Source organism: Poecilia reticulata, linkage group LG1 (genome assembly GCF_000633615.1).
Source record: "Poecilia reticulata strain Guanapo linkage group LG1, Guppy_female_1.0+MT, whole genome shotgun sequence".
In the NCBI taxonomy this organism is placed as follows: domain Eukaryota; kingdom Metazoa; phylum Chordata; class Actinopteri; order Cyprinodontiformes; family Poeciliidae; genus Poecilia; species Poecilia reticulata.
In genome coordinates this window covers 16,272,866-16,292,083 of record NC_024331.1, presented here as the reverse complement: position 1 = coordinate 16,292,083, position 19,218 = coordinate 16,272,866, and the positions used below count along the sequence as shown (strand labels likewise).

The window sequence follows — 19,218 nt, the reverse complement described above, 5'->3', positions numbered from 1 at the left end:
CTTACTATCAACAGGCGCTGTTTTCGCTTGTCCATGAACGCATCACTTCAGTTAGCCTGGAATCACCGTTATTCGGACCAAGCTGTCACTCACGCTCTCTCAGATATCTTTTTTACCCCGTAATTGTTCCTCGCCAAACCTGAAGGAGGATAACAGCACAAGATTCTGACACAGAGGCAGACTTCAAAGATTTTTTTTTCTAGAGGCTGCGGTTACAACACCTCATAAGGTAAGTGTTTGGTCTGAATGAGCCTCTACATCCCTTATAATGCGACATTAATGCTAAGTTAGCCAGCTAGTAGCTACTATTCATTCATTTTTTTTTTTACTGCAAAAACAAACCCGTTTTGCTTCGAATTAAAATATCGCAGCTTTCTTATTGAACGCCAGCGCGTGTTTGATTATGGTGCTGCCTGTCTGAGCTCATTAGTTTGATCTGCTAAGCCCATGTTTTGCTAAGGTCTGCTGTCTGTGAGTGGCGCTCCGCGCTGTTAGCATCAGGCAGCGGAGCAGGTGCTGCGGACACAGCCGCTCATCCTAAAACCGTTTGGGCCACTGCGGTCCTCTGTGGCCGCCATGTTGGCTCCACAGCCACGTTCTGTTGTCTGTGTTTTATCGCTGCCTGTGATGCTGTAACTGTAAAAGAAATCTGCAAAGCGTTTTATAACGAATGAATAAAAATGGACGACTGTTTATCATCAGCGACGTCGGACAGATGTTTAGATTGTTCTAGTAAAATCAGCTGGAAGGATGATATGTCTTTTTGTGTACTCCATAAGGTTAAAACACCTGTAGATCATCTGATTAAATTGATTACCTAAATTAAATCAGTGCAGATTTTATGCATGACATTTCAGATTTAGGTCTAAACAAAAGTCTTGAATCATCCCCTTTGACTTTATATTTTGTCTTGTAGTTTTTATGTTTTTCTCTAGACTTTCAAACTTCTTTTCTGCTGTTGCCTGTTTATGGTCAAATTTCCAGTACAGCCATTTCCCATTTGTTTTTTTTCTGTTTAAGCCACTTTCTGCTTCACTATAAAACCTCAAACTTGTACAAAAAAAAGGGAAAAAAAAGTTGTCCTGCTTTTCAGAGAGTAATACTAGGAGTATAACAAGATTGCGTATTTGGCTACAATGAGAATGAATGTTGTTTTTCTGTTTTAGATAAAAAGCTATTACACATTTTAATGTAAATACAGTAAAGCCTTAGTTTGCCAATATGCACAGAGAAATTTTTGAAATGTAGTTTGAAAACCTAAAAAAAAAAAAAATTAAAGATTTTGCATGAGAAGAAATAATTTGTGAATAGAAGACAGGATACAATGAGTGTATCCCCAGTTTGATAATTAAAAGTTAAAAACAGCTTGTCATATTGGTTAATCTCTACCTGTCAGGAAGATTCTAAGACCTAAATCATCCCGTCTTTTCCAACTCTCAATTTTTCTTCAGCTTATCCTGAACTCAAGTTTAATTTTCCAGTTATATATTTTACTTTATTCCCTATTCACATACAATCTATCCATCCATCCATACAATCATACAATCTAGTCGCATAAAATCCAGTCTTAATCTTGGGTTTCCACGGTTTTTATGAACATCCTCTGTAGTTATTCAGTGTAGCACTTTGGTGCAAACTGAGCCTGATGGAGGTGAGTTCCCAACAGGCTCCTCATTTGTGGAAAAAACAAACAGATAAGCATCACAATGAAAAATATGGTGTATCAGGGAAAGCATGGTGCTTTTTGCCTGCATCTACAGAGAGGATTTTAATTTCCTGCTTTGCAACAAAACAGACCCAGGCTGAGCTGATCCAGATGAAGCTACAGATATGTTATTATAGGTCTCTCGGAGGCAATATTGAGCAGATTTTTCTCATTGTGTTTCAATGCATGTAGCTCTGCAGTTATACAGTCATGAAATCAGAAGTCTAGATGAGGTAAACTGCAGTTGGCCACAGATTTTTTTTATGGTTTCTTCGAGAGTTTCGTTCTTTAGCTTATTGTCAGCTTTTTACAGAAGAGTTGACTCTTGTATGGATCTTTCAAAGTAATAATTAAGGTGCATTATACAGATACGAGACTTGACCTCTGCGTCTCATCCACTCACTCTTCCATTATTTTATGTACTTGTGTTCTCTATTTTTATCACCGACACGACATGAACACCTCTCCATAAATAAAATCCGTGTCATTCATCATCCAACATCTCCAGCCCCTTTGTTCACCGTGTTCAGGGTTCGTACAGGTGCTTGAAATCCTTGAAAATGTTTGAATTACATAATACTTGTTTTCAAGGTTTGGAATGTGCTTAATAAACTCATTGAAAGTGCTTGATATTCAAACCGTCCAGTTTTGTAATAAAGTGCAATCTAACATTTGATTCAAAGCCTAAATCTGAAAAACATTATTGACGTTTGAAACCAGATATTTTCATGCACCTAATAAAGAGGAAGACACTTTTTTTTCTCACTGTTAGGTCAGTCTAAACTTTTGTTGTTGTTGGTTACTTAGAATTACCAAATTATCACTACTTGCTAAATCCCAGAAAGCCTGGCGAGAACATTTTTTTATTTTATTTTATTTTTGAATATTTATTATTCCGAATGGCCCAATGACTTATTGATCTGTTTAATTGAAACAAAGGCTCATTGTATGTTATCAAAATTGAAGGATTCTTCTTTTTTTAAATTAGTGTTTGGTTTTTGGACCAGTCAAGTGTGTAGGGTGTGTGTGAGAGAAACATTTCAAAACATACAATTTTGTTGTATTTTAGTTTATGTTGGCAGTGTCGTACCATGTGGAAGACATTATTAATAACAGTAATATATGACATCGTATAACATTGAGTTGAAACTGTCTTTTTTTTAGTTCATTTGTATTGCTTTTAAGTTCAAGGTGTAATGCTGGAAAAGTTCGAAAATGCTTGAAAAGTGTTAGAATTTTACTGCGGGGAAAAGTGTCCGACCTCTGCCCGTCGCTCCTCGTTCACCTTTATCTTTCCTCCCCTCTCTCCCTTTCAACCGTTCTGCTCTCCTCCTGTCCGCCTCAGATGAAACTAGGTGGAGGCTGGGTGTGGCGGCTGCTGTTCCTGTCCTCGCTGGCCGTGGCGGCCATGGCGTCCAGCGACGAGCCTTCCGAGGCGGACGTTCTGGACGGAGATGGCGACATGCGCCTTGACGACGAGGAAATGCAGGTTCTGATGGCGGACGACGAAGAGGAGGAGGCGATGGTGACGGATGAAGAGCAGTTTGATGAGGATAAGGACGGAGATGAAAAGTCTGAAACTGACACCAATGTCACCTTCCAGGTCGGGAACAGATCCAACGTTAAGTGCATGTCTGGATTTTAAACCTTTGATCTTAAATTATGACATTATAATCCAGGTAACATACAAGACTCCCGTTCCCACCGGAGATGTGTACTTTGCAGAAACCTTTGACGATGGATCACTGGACAGGTAAAATTAGGTTTTAATGGCAACTCTGGTGGATTGGCCCTCGCTGTTAGCTGGGGTCTGTACGGTTTTCCATACCTAAAAGTTTTTTTTTGGATGTTGATCTGGGCAGATGGCAGCCATCAAAAACAACGAAGGAGGATGCAGATGATGAAATCGCCAAATATGATGGTTTGTAGCCTTTTATCTGCTAATCCTACTGTGTTTTATTCTTATACACCACAGATCCCCAACTCTCAAAGCCATTTAGACATTTAGGACAGTCTAAGCCATTCTTATTTCTGACTAAATTTTATTTGTCCTCTCATGTCTTGTCTGCAGGAAAGTGGATGGTGGAGCCGCTAAAGGAGAACAAGGTTCCTGGAGACCAAGGCCTGGTGCTCAAGTCCCGAGCCAAACACCACGCCATAGCAGCCATGCTGGACAAACCCTTTGTCTTCCAGGATGAACCTCTGGTTGTCCAGTGAGTTCACATGAGAACAAGATGCAAGTTCTAATGGAAAAAAACCCCATAAATATCAGAGTTGAGTTTTTTTTTATTTATTTTTTTTATTGCAGGTATGAGGTGAATTTCCAAGATGGTATCGACTGTGGTGGAGCGTACATCAAGCTGCTGTCTGACTCTGGCGGTCTCAGTCTGGTTGGTATTTGGGTTTTATATTCCTTAAAGTTTATGCATTACCACTTTAGAAACTTTCATTTTCTATGCGTTCTGGTTTGCAGTTCATATTGGATATATTTCTTAACATAACGGCCACCCAAGACTTCAATATTTCCACAGAGTCAGACTGTGTCTTTTTCCACCTTTTGGGTTTTTTAGTAGCAGTTTTAGACTCATCTGGCCAGAAAATATTAGTGTGAAACTTTTGTTCATATGCAACTTTAAGATGCCATTTTATTCATTAAAGAAAAAAAAAACTTGTTGCATCTGTCTAACCATGCCATGCTTTTTCTGTCTTCTTCTAATTGTTTTCTCGTGAATTTTAACCCTTGTGTTGCTAACGGAGGTCTGTGGGATGTGTTAGGCAGCTGCTGGGTTGTTGGTTTTCTGACATTCCCCAGGAGATTACTTGTATTGTTAAATTAGCAGAATAATGTGCTGTAACTGATGCAAGATCTTTGCTGACATTTTTTCCTAATTGGTGCAATTATTAAGTTCTGGGAAATGTTCTTCATATGAGGTTTCAGGCTTATATTTTGCAGCAATCCGCAGTAACATTAGGTAGCAAGTGACGACACAACCCTCTCCATTTACATTTTTTTTTTTTGTTTTTTTTTTTGTTATGACAAACGGGAGCAAGTAGCATCAACCTAACTGTTTTTGTGCTTTCAGTGACATGTGGCCAAATCAGTGAAGTTATTGATCGTATTGATTTCCTTCTCGTCTTCGCATGCAGGAACAGTTCCATGACCGTACATCCTACACCATCATGTTTGGACCTGACAAATGCGGAGAAGACTACAAACTGCACTTCATCTTCCGCCACAAAAACCCCCTGAACAAAGTGATGGAGGAGAAGCACGCCAAGAGGGCCGACGTGGATCTGAAGAAGTTCTACACCGACAAGAAGACTCACCTCTACACTCTGGGTGCGTGGCTGATTGACGAGCTGCGTTTAATTTTTTGATCCTGTGTGGAGTTCTTTGTGTGTGCGTGTGTGTGTGTGCTCTCCTTACTTTTGTCTGCTCTCAGTCCTGAACCCAGACAACAGCTACGAGATGTTCATCGATCAGTCGAGCGTGAGCCGTGGCAACCTGCTGTACGACATGGTGCCTCCTGTCAACCCGCCAAAGGAGATCGACGATCCAGATGACTCCAAGCCGGACGACTGGGACGAGAGGGCCAAGATCCCTGACCCCGAGGCTGTGAAGCCTGATGACTGGTGATTCATTTTTTGTCTCTAATATCAACAGGCAGAAGTTTCACCAAATGTTCTGGCCACGATTAACATTTTCAACTCAAATGCTGTTATAAAAACCTGATACAACACACAACCACAAAACTGCATCCAGAATACAGATTGGTTTCATTTATTACAAATGACACAAAGATTAAAACAGTTCCTTGACAGACCTTTGACTTTTACGTACCTTTTACAATTTTACATTAACATCTAAGAAACACTTTGATTTCTTTTTGTGTTTCCCGAATGTTGTTGAACCCATTTGCAGTAGATCAAATTATGTCACATAATCAAAGTTGAAGATCTTTAAATGAACTAAGAAAGAAAAACAGATCAATAAAAGTAGATTTATATAAAACTTTTCAGACATAAATCAAAAAAGTGCTTCGAAAAAATTAAAAAAATAAGTCAACCAACTCTACATGCAAAAGGTTAAGTAACATATTTTTTTCATAAATGGTTTTTCTACTTTGGAAACAGAGTCCACAGTTCTCAAACCCGGTGGGAATGCTTGAGGCTATTAATGAAAACACATTTAGTTTCCAGCCCTGGATGGTGTTCAGCCATCAGATAATGAAATATTCATGTAAAAGTCTTAGAAATAAAAAAGTTGGACCTTGTCATCTAACATAAAAACAAGAGCCAAAGTAAAAGAGCCCAGAGGACAAGAAGTTTTTATGACAAGAGGTAAACATTTCTGGAACCCAAACAGTTCATTCTTTAACAAGCTAGAGAAATTATTCAGCCATAAACATTTCTACACATCATCTATAAAGCAGTGATTATAAAAGGTCTCTAAAACACTCTGGACATTCTGAGCCTCAAATAAAAATCTGCTGTTGCATTTCTCTTTGTCCTCCAGGGACGAGGATGCTCCTGCAAAGATTGAGGATCCTGATGCCTTGAAGCCAGAAGGATGGCTAGATGATGAGCCAGAGTTCGTTTCTGACCCGAATGCAGAGAAACCAGAAGACTGGTGGGTCCTTGAACCGACCGGCACCAACAATGTGTGTTTAATAAAGCGAAGTGATGTGTTGGGTCTGATTGCTGTTTGCTGGTTGGGTGGTGGGGCAGGGACGAGGAGATGGACGGGGAGTGGGAGGCCCCGCAGGTTCCTAACCCATCCTGTGAGACGGCTCCTGGCTGCGGCGAGTGGAAGCGGCCGATGATCAACAACCCTCAGTACAAGGGCAAGTGGAAAGCCCCTCTAATTGACAACCCCAACTATCAGGTAACGGGAACGCTTCTCATAAACTGCCCGTGTTTTTGCGACGTTCCTGTCATGAAACCACGTCCGCTCTGCAGGGAGTCTGGAAGCCGCGCAAAATGATGAACCCGGAATATTTCGAGGACCTGCAGCCGTTCAGGATGACTCCGTTTAAGGCTTTGGGGCTGGAGCTGTGGTCCATGACCTCAGACATTTACTTCGACAACTTCATCATCACGTCTCACAAGGAGGTGGCTGACCGCTGGGCCTCAGACAGCTGGGGGCTGAAGAAACTGGTGGCCAGCGCCAACGAGGTCAGTGGGGGACAGTTGGGCCGATCGTGTACTGTCCTGTTTTTGCGAGGCTCATCTCCGGTCTCTTGTTTTTAATCCTAACAGCCGGGGATATTTTCTCAGCTGATGATGGCAGCGGAGGAGAGACCCTGGCTTTGGATAATCTACGTCCTGACAGTCGGTCTGCCCGTCGGACTGGCTGTGCTCTTCTGCTGGCCGAAGGTGGCAAGAATCTCCTGATCTTTACCGACACGACTCCATCTCACAGGTCCTACTTGACTCAGCTGTTATCATTTCCAGAAACCAGTAGACGACTACGTGTACAGACGGGTCGATCAACCGCAGTCTCACATAGAAGAGGAAGAAGAGGAAGGAGAAGCAGATGAGGAAGAGAAGGAAGCTGGAGCTGGAGAACCGGCAGCAGGTGTGACGATTATCTGTCGGTGTTCCAACTTCAACTGCGCCGTTGTCCTTCACTCTCATCATCACCGCCGCTCTTCTTTTTAAAGCACAAGAAGAAGGGGAGAGGCAGGAGAGTGACGGACAGGGAGACAATCAAGTGGGGGCTGATAATGAAGAAGAAGAGATGGAGGAGGAGGAGGAAGAGGAAGAAGAATCGGAGGAAAACAAAACTCCAGAAAGAACATTAGGAGATGAGGTGAGAGTCATGTTCTGTTTGTTTGTGGTAAATCTTTCTTTACTACACAATAATAGAATTACATTAGAAGATGCAAATAATTTCATTCCTTTTTTAAGATAAAGTTAATCAATTTATTGCTTAAAATGCAATAATATAGAATTCCATTTGTGAATCTGGGGAAAACATATATACAGGCAGGTGTTTTATCTTAAATTACTACTCGTTTTTTTTAGCAAATGGCCTTTTTTTGAGTCTTTGCTCCAGTTAAAGATGAACCAATTTCTAAATGCAGTTGACGACTATTTCAATCTGATCGAGCATTTCAGCCCTGCAAACATCTGAGCTTTGCAGTTTCAGCACTCCAATTACAGCTTGACCGATAAGGACTGAGAAAAGTGTAGATTACCTGTGGATGATCCACAGTAAAGACAAAACTCGCCCTTCGGTTTCCACTGGGTTAACTGAAAGCGACTCATTTGTCAACCGCAGCTTCTCTTTTGTCAAATCATTCAGCAGAAAGATGGAGGCGACGTCGCTGAAGAGAGCCACAAACAAGCCGTCAGAAAGAGGAGGGTACGGAAAGACTGAGGCGAGCCCAACGTCTGCTGTCTCTTCTCCTCGACGGGGGGAGGAGGAGGCGAAAGGGGTCTTCTCTGTTGTAGCTGCTCCCTCCTCCCCGAGTGGAGCAGCACGCCGTTTCCTCCAACTCCGACGGTAGCCTGCAGTCACCTGGCTGCCCCATCTGTGTCTCAGCTCCACCCGCCCCACTCTGCCCAGGTTTGCAGCCTCATAGACCCACGCACCCCGTCCCGCGCCTCTCCTTCCTCCCCGTCCGCTCAGTCGGACGAGCTTCCCGGAGGTCACGCTTTTCTTCCTCCACCAACTTCTAGCTTTCATTGATACTTTTTAAAATATTTTTCTTTTTCCCCCCACACAACCTTATTCTGTTCGATGTCGTCAAAAAGTCGGCGTCTTCCACCTCTGTTCTCTCTCTCTCTCTTCATAAACCATCAGTTTATGAAAGCAGCAGAGCCCCAACAGCGCTGATCACTTTTTTTTTTTTCCCACATATCGCAGGGGCCCTCTCTGAGGTTATTCACATAAATCCTTGATTTGAGGGGAAAAGTTTGAAGAGGAAGTTCTTGTTTTAAAAAATGTTCGAAACTGAGCTGAGAGCAAAGGTTAACGGATTCATCTCAACTCAGTTAAGATTCCAGATGAAATGCATTGCTAGTCTACATTTTGGTTAGTTTGTAATGAGTATCTGTTACTTTATTTTTTTATTTTTTTTTGTTGAGTTGAAAATTAGCTCCGCTGTTTTATTTATTGGTTTCGACTTGACTGTTTCTCACCGGTATGAATAAAGGTTTTAATATTAAAGTGTTTTAAGGCTTGAATAAACTTTCCACAAATATGTGCCACTGATGTGCTTACTGTGAGCAGAGGTCTGTGAAATATTTAAATTGAAAATAGAAAACTGACAAAGCCAATGCTTGCAGCTAAAGTAGCATTATTTCTTCGCCTTGGCAGGAAATAAAAAAAATAAAAAAACATTGCAGCAGTGCTTTCCTCTTTGAGCTGGTGATTAGATCTGGGAGACGTATCGATCTGTGTTTTTTTTTTATCGTTGTCTAAAGCTTTTGTAGTTCACCCTCCAGCCACATGTTGGCACTTAACCCGTTTACATTTGTTTGCAACTTGTACATTTGCTCTTGGAAATAAAACTTATTTAATACAAAATGAAATCAGATGCATTGCGTCCGTTTTGGGGAATATTTTTATTTTACTGTAGTAGGTCTGTGCAGTTGATGAGACTTGGAGCGTTAACTGTGAGATTTTATTAAACAAAAAAACATTTAAAGGCAAATGTGGACACAAGACACGACTAGCTAGTGTGAAAAAGGAGGAAATTAGCATGCCAGCATGATGCATAACTGCTTGAAAGTATAAAAATAACCTTGAAAAGCCACAACATACCATTCCACGAGTATTTATACCCCAAACCCCTTTTGAACTTTGACTCTTATAAACCTGAATGCATTTTATCAGCATTTGGTTTGATAAACTGACGCAAAGTCGGACATGAAAAACGGTACATGGTTTACAAAATGTTACGCATCTGAAAAGCATATCAAGCATTTGTCTTCACCCCCTTAACTATAAGGTCCTTAAAACCCAGTGACCATCAAAGTTTGAAGCTATTTTGTAAATATAAAAAAAGCCTCTAGATGTGCAAAGTTGTAGACAGGCATGCTCCAAAATCCTAAGCATCGACTCAAATTAGGAGGACTAAACACAAATGCAAGTCAGATGTGCACAAATAGACACTAGGTGGCGCTAGAGCACCTGCCCTTCTTCCTCTGAACCAAACAAAGTGCCCTTCTGAAATAGTCGTTTTGATTTCCTTAGTGTAAAGCCCAAGGTAGCATTTTCTGGATTTAAAAGCCTACATTCCCCCATATATTTGTATCTTTGCCTGTATAAAAATCTCACTCTACAGTTCCATGTGAGCACCTTCCCCCCCCCCCAAAACGTCTCTGCACACCACTGTTACTCAGGATGATCTCATGGAACCAATCATGACAGTAAAACTAGAGCTTCTTTCTCACAACAGATCAGAATTCCCAATATTTATTTCCTTCCGATAAATAACGGCTGTTGTCCTCTACTTTGGTCTATCATGTACAATCCTATTAGAATATATTAAAATGTGATGGAACAGAAGCTGTTTTTGTACAGCACCGTGTCCACACACAATTTTGAAGCAGCATTAAAATCCAGTTTTCATTCACGTTAATCTTTTCGACTCCCCTTTCCTTTGATGGCTCGGACACGCCCTGTCTGCCGCTGCCCACTGAAGATGAGTTTTAGCGCCCGTCTCCTAGCAGGCGATGCATCCCAGGCCAAACTGATCGGATCAATACCACTCAGCCCGTCTTGCTGCTGCTCTCAAAGTATCTCTTTCTTCCCTCATCATCGTGTTGCTTGACCTGTTATGTTCCCTCCATAACTGTTAGAGGAACAAGGAACCGAATCTCGGTTGCATTTTCATCTTGAATAACTAAACAAAATTTTTAGTTGCAATGAAATCATAATTGATGGTTTAGTTTTTAGCTTCTGTGCTTTTCTTATCACCAAGCTCTGCAAACTCCCTCAGCTTTATCCGTTTTAATGCTAAATTTAGGGACCTTACTTTAGATATGTTAATACTTAAGATATTGCTTAAACATGCCATTATTACACATTTTTCATTCTGCATAACACTGGTCAGCGAATCAGCTGCAAGTAGAGGAAAACAGTTGAGCATCATGAGATTCAAGGCCAACTGAAGTACCAGATCCAGCTGTCCAACAACAGAATATGCTAAAATAAATTAATGCTGATAATAAGGTTCACTGTAACATGTTTGATGTTAAACTCATTTTAGAACACCAAGTTTAAATTGAGGCACAACAAAATGTCCCAATGTTGGTGGGTAAAAAAAAAACAAACAAAAAAACACAAAAGTATTTTACAGACATTATTTTCATATTTACATTTGCTTAGTTCTGACTCGGGTAAATGGTTACGGGGATCTCCAACCCCCTCCGCTCAGTGTCCCCGGGGAAGCCACCTTCTGCTCCACTCCGCCTCACTTCCGCTTGCTCTTGGTGTCGGTGGTCTGGAAGACGCTGGAGGCCGACATGAGGTTCTCGATGTACTGACCAAGGACCTGATTCTCCGACTTCAACTTCAGGTTCTCCTCTTTGACCGCGTCGACTCGAGCCGAAAGGTCTGAAACGCGATAATCAGCCTTAACGTTTGTTCGGACACCCCGGAGATCTTGCAACAAGTTTCTGAGAAGTATTCATGCCTTAATATTTTTCACTTTTGTTGTTACAAATTAATGTATCATAAGTGATAGACTAACCAAGGAGAACAATTGAAAGATATACAAAGACGTAAAAGCTAACGTGGAGTTTAATCTCATCCAGCTGTTCTGTGAACAACATGGTAACTCTGGAGGAGCTGCAGTGACCTCTATGCTGGTGTACTGAACAAACCTGCCCTTTATGCTGGTTTGTTAGATTAGGTATACTCGTATCCAACAGCAAAAAGTTTATTTTACAATGTTCTGGTTGGTTACGGCTTTGTAGCACCTCTTAATAAATGTGACGAGTTCCCATCTGGGATAGGTAAAACTTCCTGTCATTAAAATAAATGAAGAGTGGAAGCTTTCATCTACCTTCCAGTGTGTGCTGCAGCTCCAAAACCTGGTTAATCAACCTCGTCTTCTCCTCCATCTCAGCCTGATTCTCCAGGTCTCCTGAAACACAAATTTATAGTGTTACAATTAAACGTACAGCACATATAATAATTCTATCTAATGCAAAACATGGCGTAAGACGTACCATCTATGTCGCAGTTCATGATGAAAAACTCGTCCTCCTGTTTAGGATACAGGGCTGCAGATCCTCTGTCAGCTAAGGAAAGAAGGCAGAGATCAGGATGGTTACCAACAAACTGCTGATTAAACGGGACGGTGCGACGGAAATTAAGGAAATATAAAACACATTGCGGTGGTATAACGGAGGAAAGCAATGAAAAGAACTGGATCATTTAAAGTCTTGAACAAAATTTCCTTAATTTTCTTAAGGTTTTTCCTTTGGTATAAATGGGCTTTCATTGATTTTTCATTCATTTGAATGTTACCTATTGCTTAATCCCCTCAATGCCAACCATTGAGTCATTTAGGCATAAAATTACTGGTGATGAGCCAGTATTTTGTCCAAACATTAACAGGCAATTAAGCAAAGAAGTCATTTCAAACTGAATCTTTAAGCGATTTCAAAATTTTTTTCCCTTTACTCACTTGGTTTAGTGCAAGATGCCAATGATGACAAAAGCAACAAGATGATTCCAAGCAAAACTTAGATAAAAATTGGTCGTCGGTTGAAGGTTAGCGGAAGAATGGAAAATATGAAGTTATGGAAAATATGGATAATATTTGTCTGGGAGGAACATTTTCCCCTCATGTTTGGTATCAATTTAAAAATCACAGAATCTGGAATGATTTGCCTCACGTCTATCCAACAATCTGATTCCAAATTAGTTTTTCAATGGCTTTTTGTGTCCACATATAGTCGTACTGAAAAGAAACTACCTCAAATTCCTGGGTTTTATGCAACCCAAAATTTTGTTATTGCCTTTGTTTAAGTTTTGCCATGGTGGAATCTGTGCATTCAGGTATCTCAATAAAAACCTGATTATAAAATACGAAGCTGAAGTTGGTTTCTGATTCGAAAAATATCTAAAGGGCAATTCCACCTAATTTTTCACTATCTTCCACATCTTTAATTTACTCTAGATTAAAGTAAAAAAACAAAATCCAAACCTGGACTGGATTATTCTGCTCTAATAGCAGAATATTTAAAACCATGTATGTGATTTGTGAAACCTTTTTTCTGATTTGTGAAAATTCAATAAAGTTCAGATTACTATTCACACTCGTTCCATGCAGTTTTTTTCTAATTCAATTCTAATTCAAAACCACTTTATTAATCCCAAAGGGAAATTAAATGTTGGTGTAACTCATTAATTCTTCAAAGAGTTATTGTAGATGTTGATGGCTGTTGGAAGGAAAGATCTTCTGCAGCGGTCTGTGTCGCACTAAATCTGAAGAGGCCCCTGACTGAAGACACACTGCCTTCAGTCTCATGACGTTGGGTTTGCTGAAGCAGGTGTATGATGGCATCATCAACTCCAATTCCACTGTGATAAGCAAACTGCAGGGGATCTTGATATATCCTTGTCTGCTTATTCAAGTGGGCCAACAGGATTCTCTCCAGGACCTTCAGGACTTTTGGGTTGTGGAATGTCAGGGTTACAGGTCTATAGTTGTTGATGACTGATGGGTGAGTTTTCTTCGATACTGGATTCAGTGCTGGTCAGACCTCTGTAGAAGATCTTTCCTTCCAACAGCCATCACCATCTACAATAACTCTTTGAAGAATTAATGAATTACACTGACATTTAATTTCCCTTTGGGATTAATAAAGTGGTTTTGAATTAGAAAAAAACCTGTACTGAACAAGTGTGAATAGTAATATTTAGTGAAGTTTCACAAATCACAAACATGGTTTTAAATATTCTGCTATTAGAGCAGAATAATCCAATCCAGGTTTGAAGAGTCTATGTGTTGTAGCTTTTTAACTAGAGTATATTAAATATGCTGAAGGTAGTGAAAATTAAGGTGGAATCGCCCTTTAGCCGTTTCCCGAATCAGAAACCAACTTCAGCTTCGTTCATAAAATAAGAATTGACCACCGTCTTCAGATATGCAATATAAGTCAGGTCATCATGTATGATTGAATAATTCATATGATTGACTACAGAGACTGAATTAAAGATGTAGCAAAGAAGTTCACTTAAAGACCTTCAAAAAGTTGGGAAATATAAGATTCAGACTGCTTTGAAAAATGTCTCTCCAGAAACAAAACGCACATGAAAAATTTAGTTAACATTTTTTTTTCCCTGTAATACAGTAAATGAACAAAGAGATTGCGACCGGACAGTTTGAATTAGAAAAGTTGTATAAAAGAAGGAACGGATTAAATTCGAAATTATAGTAGGTACTAAAATGCTATGAGAGCTCAGAAGCCAGAGTTCAGGTGGCTCTGGTCGAGTGATGATGGGTAAAGACACCGCGCCCTGGATGTCAGTGGTGAATCCCTGTCTGCTTTCTGCGAACACGATTCATTTCACCACTGAAGTCACGATTTAATGAACCAGGATTGTGTATATACAGTAGAGAATGTGAGAAATGGCTACATTTAAGAACAGCAAATAGACACCAAGAAACCTAAAGGCGTCATAATTTTAGGCTAACCGAGCCAAAAGCAAAAGAGCCTGTCCGATAATGGGTTTCTGTAAGTTAGCTCTTTTAGCTAATTAGCTTAGCGACTAGCCATGCTAACCACTTCCAGTATCAAATGCAGAGTAAATGTGAGGCGAGAGCCGCGGAACATAAACCGTGTTTTCAGACTCGCATTTGGAAGAGACTCTCGGATCAATAATTTGAGCATTGGGTGTCAGAAGCAATCCTCCGAACTGTTATTTTAGTTATTTTCTGCTGGTGGCTACTTTTAGCTTCATATAATCCAATTTAAACAGCCAGGTAAGAGTTTTCTCCTCATCGTTGTAGGAAACAGAGATGATATTTACTCACCTACAGTAAAAAAGAACCACCTTTTCGCTTAGCCGAATTACTCTATGATGTTACTCTACCGCGTTGATGAGGAGGAGGATGACGACAGCTGATATATATAAAATGAACCTTGTGTGTAACAACATCTACCGAAAGGGGGCGCAACACCAGCAGCTCACAGAAATAGGTAAACCATCAAATCTCAAGCAATGAGTAGAGCAGCCCCTGGCTGCGGCCTGTAGTTAAAGCTACTGGACTAAGTGAGGCAACAGTAGTATGGCAAGACTTTGAGGCATTTATCTGATACCTTTTATTCCAGAAGTATTATTTCTGCTGGTTCGCTCGTTCTCTCTCTGCGTTACTGAAAGAAACATTTCACTTTTATGTGGTCTGGTGGTGCTTTTGTCAAAAACTTGATTAAAAAAAACATTTTATCCTCTCTTAAGAAAATGAAAATCATAGAGGACTTTATACCATCTTTAATCAGATTAGTTAGTAGCCTAATAAAGACATGGTATACAATTAGGGCTGTACAATATTAGAACAACCTGTCATGGTGATATAATGGTAAATAGAACAATGACAAAATCAATTGCAGTACATGCATATTTTTTTCTTTCCTCTCTTTCTCATTTGTGCTTCCATAAGGTGACCTTCTTTAACATTTTGGGTAATATCATTACACCCAATATGAGCTTCTGCTGTCATGAGACATTGTTCAATTGCATTCACAACACTTGGATTATTGTCCAACAATAACTGCTCTCCAATCTGTCATTTGAGATATGAATATTGTGCAGACTGATATTGCGCAGTACTGCTTAGTAATACAATTCATATGGTCAGAAAATCTATTTATTTTCATCTAAATGGCATACAATTATACAATGTACAGACATTGTAAGGTCTACGGACTTGTGTGTTGAGCAGTAAAGTTCATTAACATAAATTATTAACCAGACTTCCATCCATCCATCCATCCATTTTCTTTACACCCTTGTCCCTTAGTGGGGCCAGGAGGGTTGCTGGTGCCCATCTCCAGCTAGCGTTCCGGGCGAGAGGCGGGGTCACCCTGGACAGGTCGCCAGTCTGTCACAGGGCAACACAGAGACAAACATGAAACTAATTCTGTTCTTGCTGCTGTAGGAGTCCTGACCAACTATAGCAAGATGGATAACATTACAGCATTTCTAAATCATCGTACTAGAACCTTGTTTGTCAAAAGATATATGTGACAATTATTGGTTTGATCTATGAAGCACTAAATGCTTTTGGGTTAAAATCCATTTCTAAGTTTTAGGTCAAATTCAAACCATGTTGACCCCTCAGGTCTTCAGAGACCTGTGTACCCACTGTCCCCAGGACCAGAACGAAACAAGGTGAAGACATCTTTAGTTGTTAATCCTCTTTAGCTCTAGAACAAACTCCCTGAAAACCAGAGTTATGTAGAAACTGCTGCCTCACTTAAATCAGAACTGAAAATATGTTTGTTTACATCAACACTGTTTGCCTCATTATTACTGATGAGTGATTAATATTTTTTTTCTTGTATTAAATCCTAATATCTAACATATAAAGCTCTTTTAAGCAAAACATTAAAGGATTTTGTTGATAATCTGTTTAATGAAAAAGCTTCTTGATATTTTATTTTTTTTATGTCACACAAGGAAGCAGCGTGTTTCAAGTGTCGTCCTCAAGTGCTTCCTCTGATGTTTTCTCATTTAAGTCAAATGTTGTGAATCATTTGACTTAAAAGAACCGTACAAAGCAACTCTTAAAAAATTATTCTGGCAAGTTTTAGTCTCATTAGGTGTCCAACAGTAAGACAAAAATGCCTATATAGATTAATGTACCTATTTTTAACATAGTCACATTTATTAATTCCCAGCTCAAATCTGTGGTGTGATCTGATATTTAGGAGTGGAGAGAGTTTTTAGATGAGAAAGTTTAACTGGACAAAGTATTGTTAAAAGCTACGCCTTCGTCCTGTTCCTGTCAGAGCACACCCACACAGCCACACCATCTGGCTCATGGTCCTTTGTCCCGTCTATCAGGTGTGTAGTGAGCTGAATGTAGGACAATTGTTAGTTTATTCAAATGTGGACAGTTATGTCACACTCGTGAATCACTCACTGTGAATTTTCTATGCAAAAAAACCCCAAACAAAATCGAGCTGAATTTGAAACCGGTTCAGGAGGAAGGATCTGGTCTCTTTAAGAGGTCTTTGGAGGTTAAAAACAACTCCTGTACCTGAGTCGTCTGCCAGAGAGATGGTTGTAAATGTCCCATCATCCATGTCCACGTTGGCCTCCAGGGCCAGAGTCTCTTTGTCGTCCCCCAGCTTGGATAGTTGTTTCTTTTTTTTTTGTTTTTTTATCTGTCACAATCCTTCATTACCGTCAATGTTTCCAGGCTTCTAGCTCCCTCTTTCCTCCTGTTTTCTTTCACTTTTGCCCTGCCTGCTCACGCACCTGCTGCTCCAGTCGTCTGTACGAGCTTGGCTACCTGTCCTACCTGACTGGCGGCTCAGGTTACACCGCTGTCATGGCAACGCCTGAAGCACCACAAGAGACGATCTGCAGGAAAAATACCAAGGGTCAAAGATTGAACTCCAGAAGGCTCATGTGAAACACACTCATAAACGTGTACTTAAACTTGACATTAAGAGTGCTTTTAGTGACTGATATGTAAACAGTCTGCAGCTCACAGGATGGGGCGGGAAGGGGTTGCCTACCGGTGATTTAGCTTTAAGCTTTTTTAAGCTGAATGCTGAGGAGTAGAGCAGTAGATGAGTGCAGTAGGTCTGCCCTGCTGGTTAACTCTGAATATTGCAGGAGAGAGACAAACTCCATCGTGTTTCTGGAGAGAGGACTCACAACAATCCCTCGTGTGCAAACATCTGTAACAGAAGCAGGCTGATTCGTTCGAAAAGTAACTATTTAAAGTAAAATTGAAAAAAGTCAGTTCGGGACAAGCATGATCCAGATCACCCAGATAGCTGGGGTTTTTTTCTATCTTTCTCTGGTGCTACAATTCATTTGATAGTCTGAAACATTTAAGAGCGACAAAATGAAAGAAAATATGTTTGGTCCCTCACCCAACAAGATTCAAGTTTATGCTTTGGTTTGCTCAGGTTTAACGAAGCAAACAAACACATTCTGTTTCCAGAATCAGAACTGGAAATGTTTATTGCTGTTTCTTTTCTTAGAAATAGTTCATTGTTAACCTTACGTGTGTACTTCTTAAGTACTTTTTTTATTTTTATTTTTTCGTCCATTATGCGTTTTGGGTTTTTAACTCAAAACTGAGGTAAGAGTTGCAACCAAGATGTCTAAACATCATCAGAGTTGATGTGCTAAAAACCAGAGGAAGCCTTTTATTTGCATTTCAGCAAGGCTTTGTCACAGCAAACAGATTTCCAGACAAAAACTCACACTCAATGCTGAGCATCCTGCAGAAGACACAAACATGCTGATGTGCTCTCTCTGCAGCGGAGACGGGCAGATGGACGAGTGCTCTTTTGCAGCCTCTTCTGCTCTCAGTGCGCTAATGTGTCTGCACGTGCATGTGTGTTTGTACGCCCCCCCCCCACCCCGTGCCTAACATAACGCTGGCAGCGAGTCGATGCCAAAGTGGGCATCTGGTCTGTGGACTATCACAGGGGAGTGGAGACAGAAAGGGAACGAACAATCTCTTCTCCTTGGCTCCCTCTTCACACAGATCTGGATGATGCCACCCATCAATAATCATACAAAACAGACACACAAGGAGAAGAACACACTGGCTGCACCATCAAACCAACAAACCAGTTGAAACTCAAGAGAAAGACAAAAACAACAACAACGACAAAATTAAAAACCTGTGGGACAAACCGGAAAGACCAAATGTAATTTATGAAAAAGTTTTTGGTCAGTTATAGATTTCTGCTGTCCTGTCGTTTTGTCACAGGTCAGTCTATCTATCTGTCTATTTGTCCATCTGTCCCTCCATCCATCCATCCATCCATCCATCCATCCATCCATCCATCCATCCATCCATCCATCCATCCATCCATCCATCCATCCATCCATCCATCCATCCNCCATCCATCCATCCATCCATCCATCCATCCATCCATCCATCCATCCATCCATCCATCCATCCATCCATCCATCCATCCATCCATCCATCCATCCACTTCAGGGTTTGCAGGTGGCCAGTAGAGGCGGCAGAGTGTATCTACCCTCCATTTTCCCCCTCCTCTTCCTGACTCTTTCCTCTGTTCCTGCTTCAGACTCGGCTCACACTCATTGACTCTACAGGAGCAGATGAAACACACACACACTGGCTCCGGAAAACACACGGTCTCTTCCCGCTTTCTGAAATCACAGAGTGGCGCTTTCGGTTCGCCAGTCTCACCTGTTCCACCGACTGTCCACCGCAGCACCAAGCTAAACTCTCTGAGCAGAGGAGAGAACTTTGACGAACCCATCCACAAGTTAATGTCTTCATACTCGCTCCAGTATTGTGCAATGTCGACTGGAAGAGAAGAAT

At 40.7% G+C, this 19,218-nt stretch overlaps 2 protein-coding genes across 4 annotated transcripts; one reads left to right on the top strand and one right to left on the bottom strand.

Moving 5' to 3' along the window:
• The first annotated feature begins 26 nt into the window (after window positions 1-26).
• Window positions 27-9,244, top strand: clgn (calmegin). Of its 2 annotated transcripts, none has more exons than XM_008407410.2 (15): window positions 27-229; window positions 3,051-3,308; window positions 3,385-3,458; window positions 3,568-3,626; window positions 3,777-3,918; window positions 4,014-4,095; window positions 4,853-5,045; window positions 5,149-5,338; window positions 6,222-6,335; window positions 6,434-6,590; window positions 6,665-6,880; window positions 6,965-7,081; window positions 7,160-7,283; window positions 7,369-7,517; window positions 8,016-9,244. In XM_008407410.2, the coding sequence occupies exons 2-15, from the start codon at window positions 3,051-3,053 to the stop codon at window positions 8,085-8,087; spliced, it is 1,947 nt and encodes a 648-aa protein (XP_008405632.1). In that variant the 5' UTR covers window positions 27-229; the 3' UTR covers window positions 8,088-9,244. The 2 variants fall into 2 exon arrangements, with proteins under 2 accessions (XP_008405632.1, XP_008405623.1); XM_008407401.2 differs by having other exon boundaries at window positions 28-229; window positions 8,013-9,244.
• A 14-nt stretch (window positions 9,245-9,258) lies between these two features.
• scoca (short coiled-coil protein a) lies at window positions 9,259-17,118 on the bottom strand. Of its 2 annotated transcripts, none has more exons than XM_008407422.2 (4): window positions 16,936-17,118; window positions 11,891-11,962; window positions 11,725-11,805; window positions 9,259-11,273 (listed from the first exon to the last, which is right to left on the bottom strand). In XM_008407422.2, exons 1-4 carry the CDS (start codon window positions 16,979-16,981, stop codon window positions 11,131-11,133), a joined length of 342 nt encoding a protein of 113 aa, XP_008405644.1. In that variant the 5' UTR covers window positions 16,982-17,118; the 3' UTR covers window positions 9,259-11,130. The 2 variants fall into 2 exon arrangements, with proteins under 2 accessions (XP_008405644.1, XP_008405651.1); XM_008407429.2 differs by lacking the exon at window positions 16,936-17,118 and adding an exon at window positions 14,707-14,828.
• Between the last annotated feature and the right edge of the window lie 2,100 nt (window positions 17,119-19,218).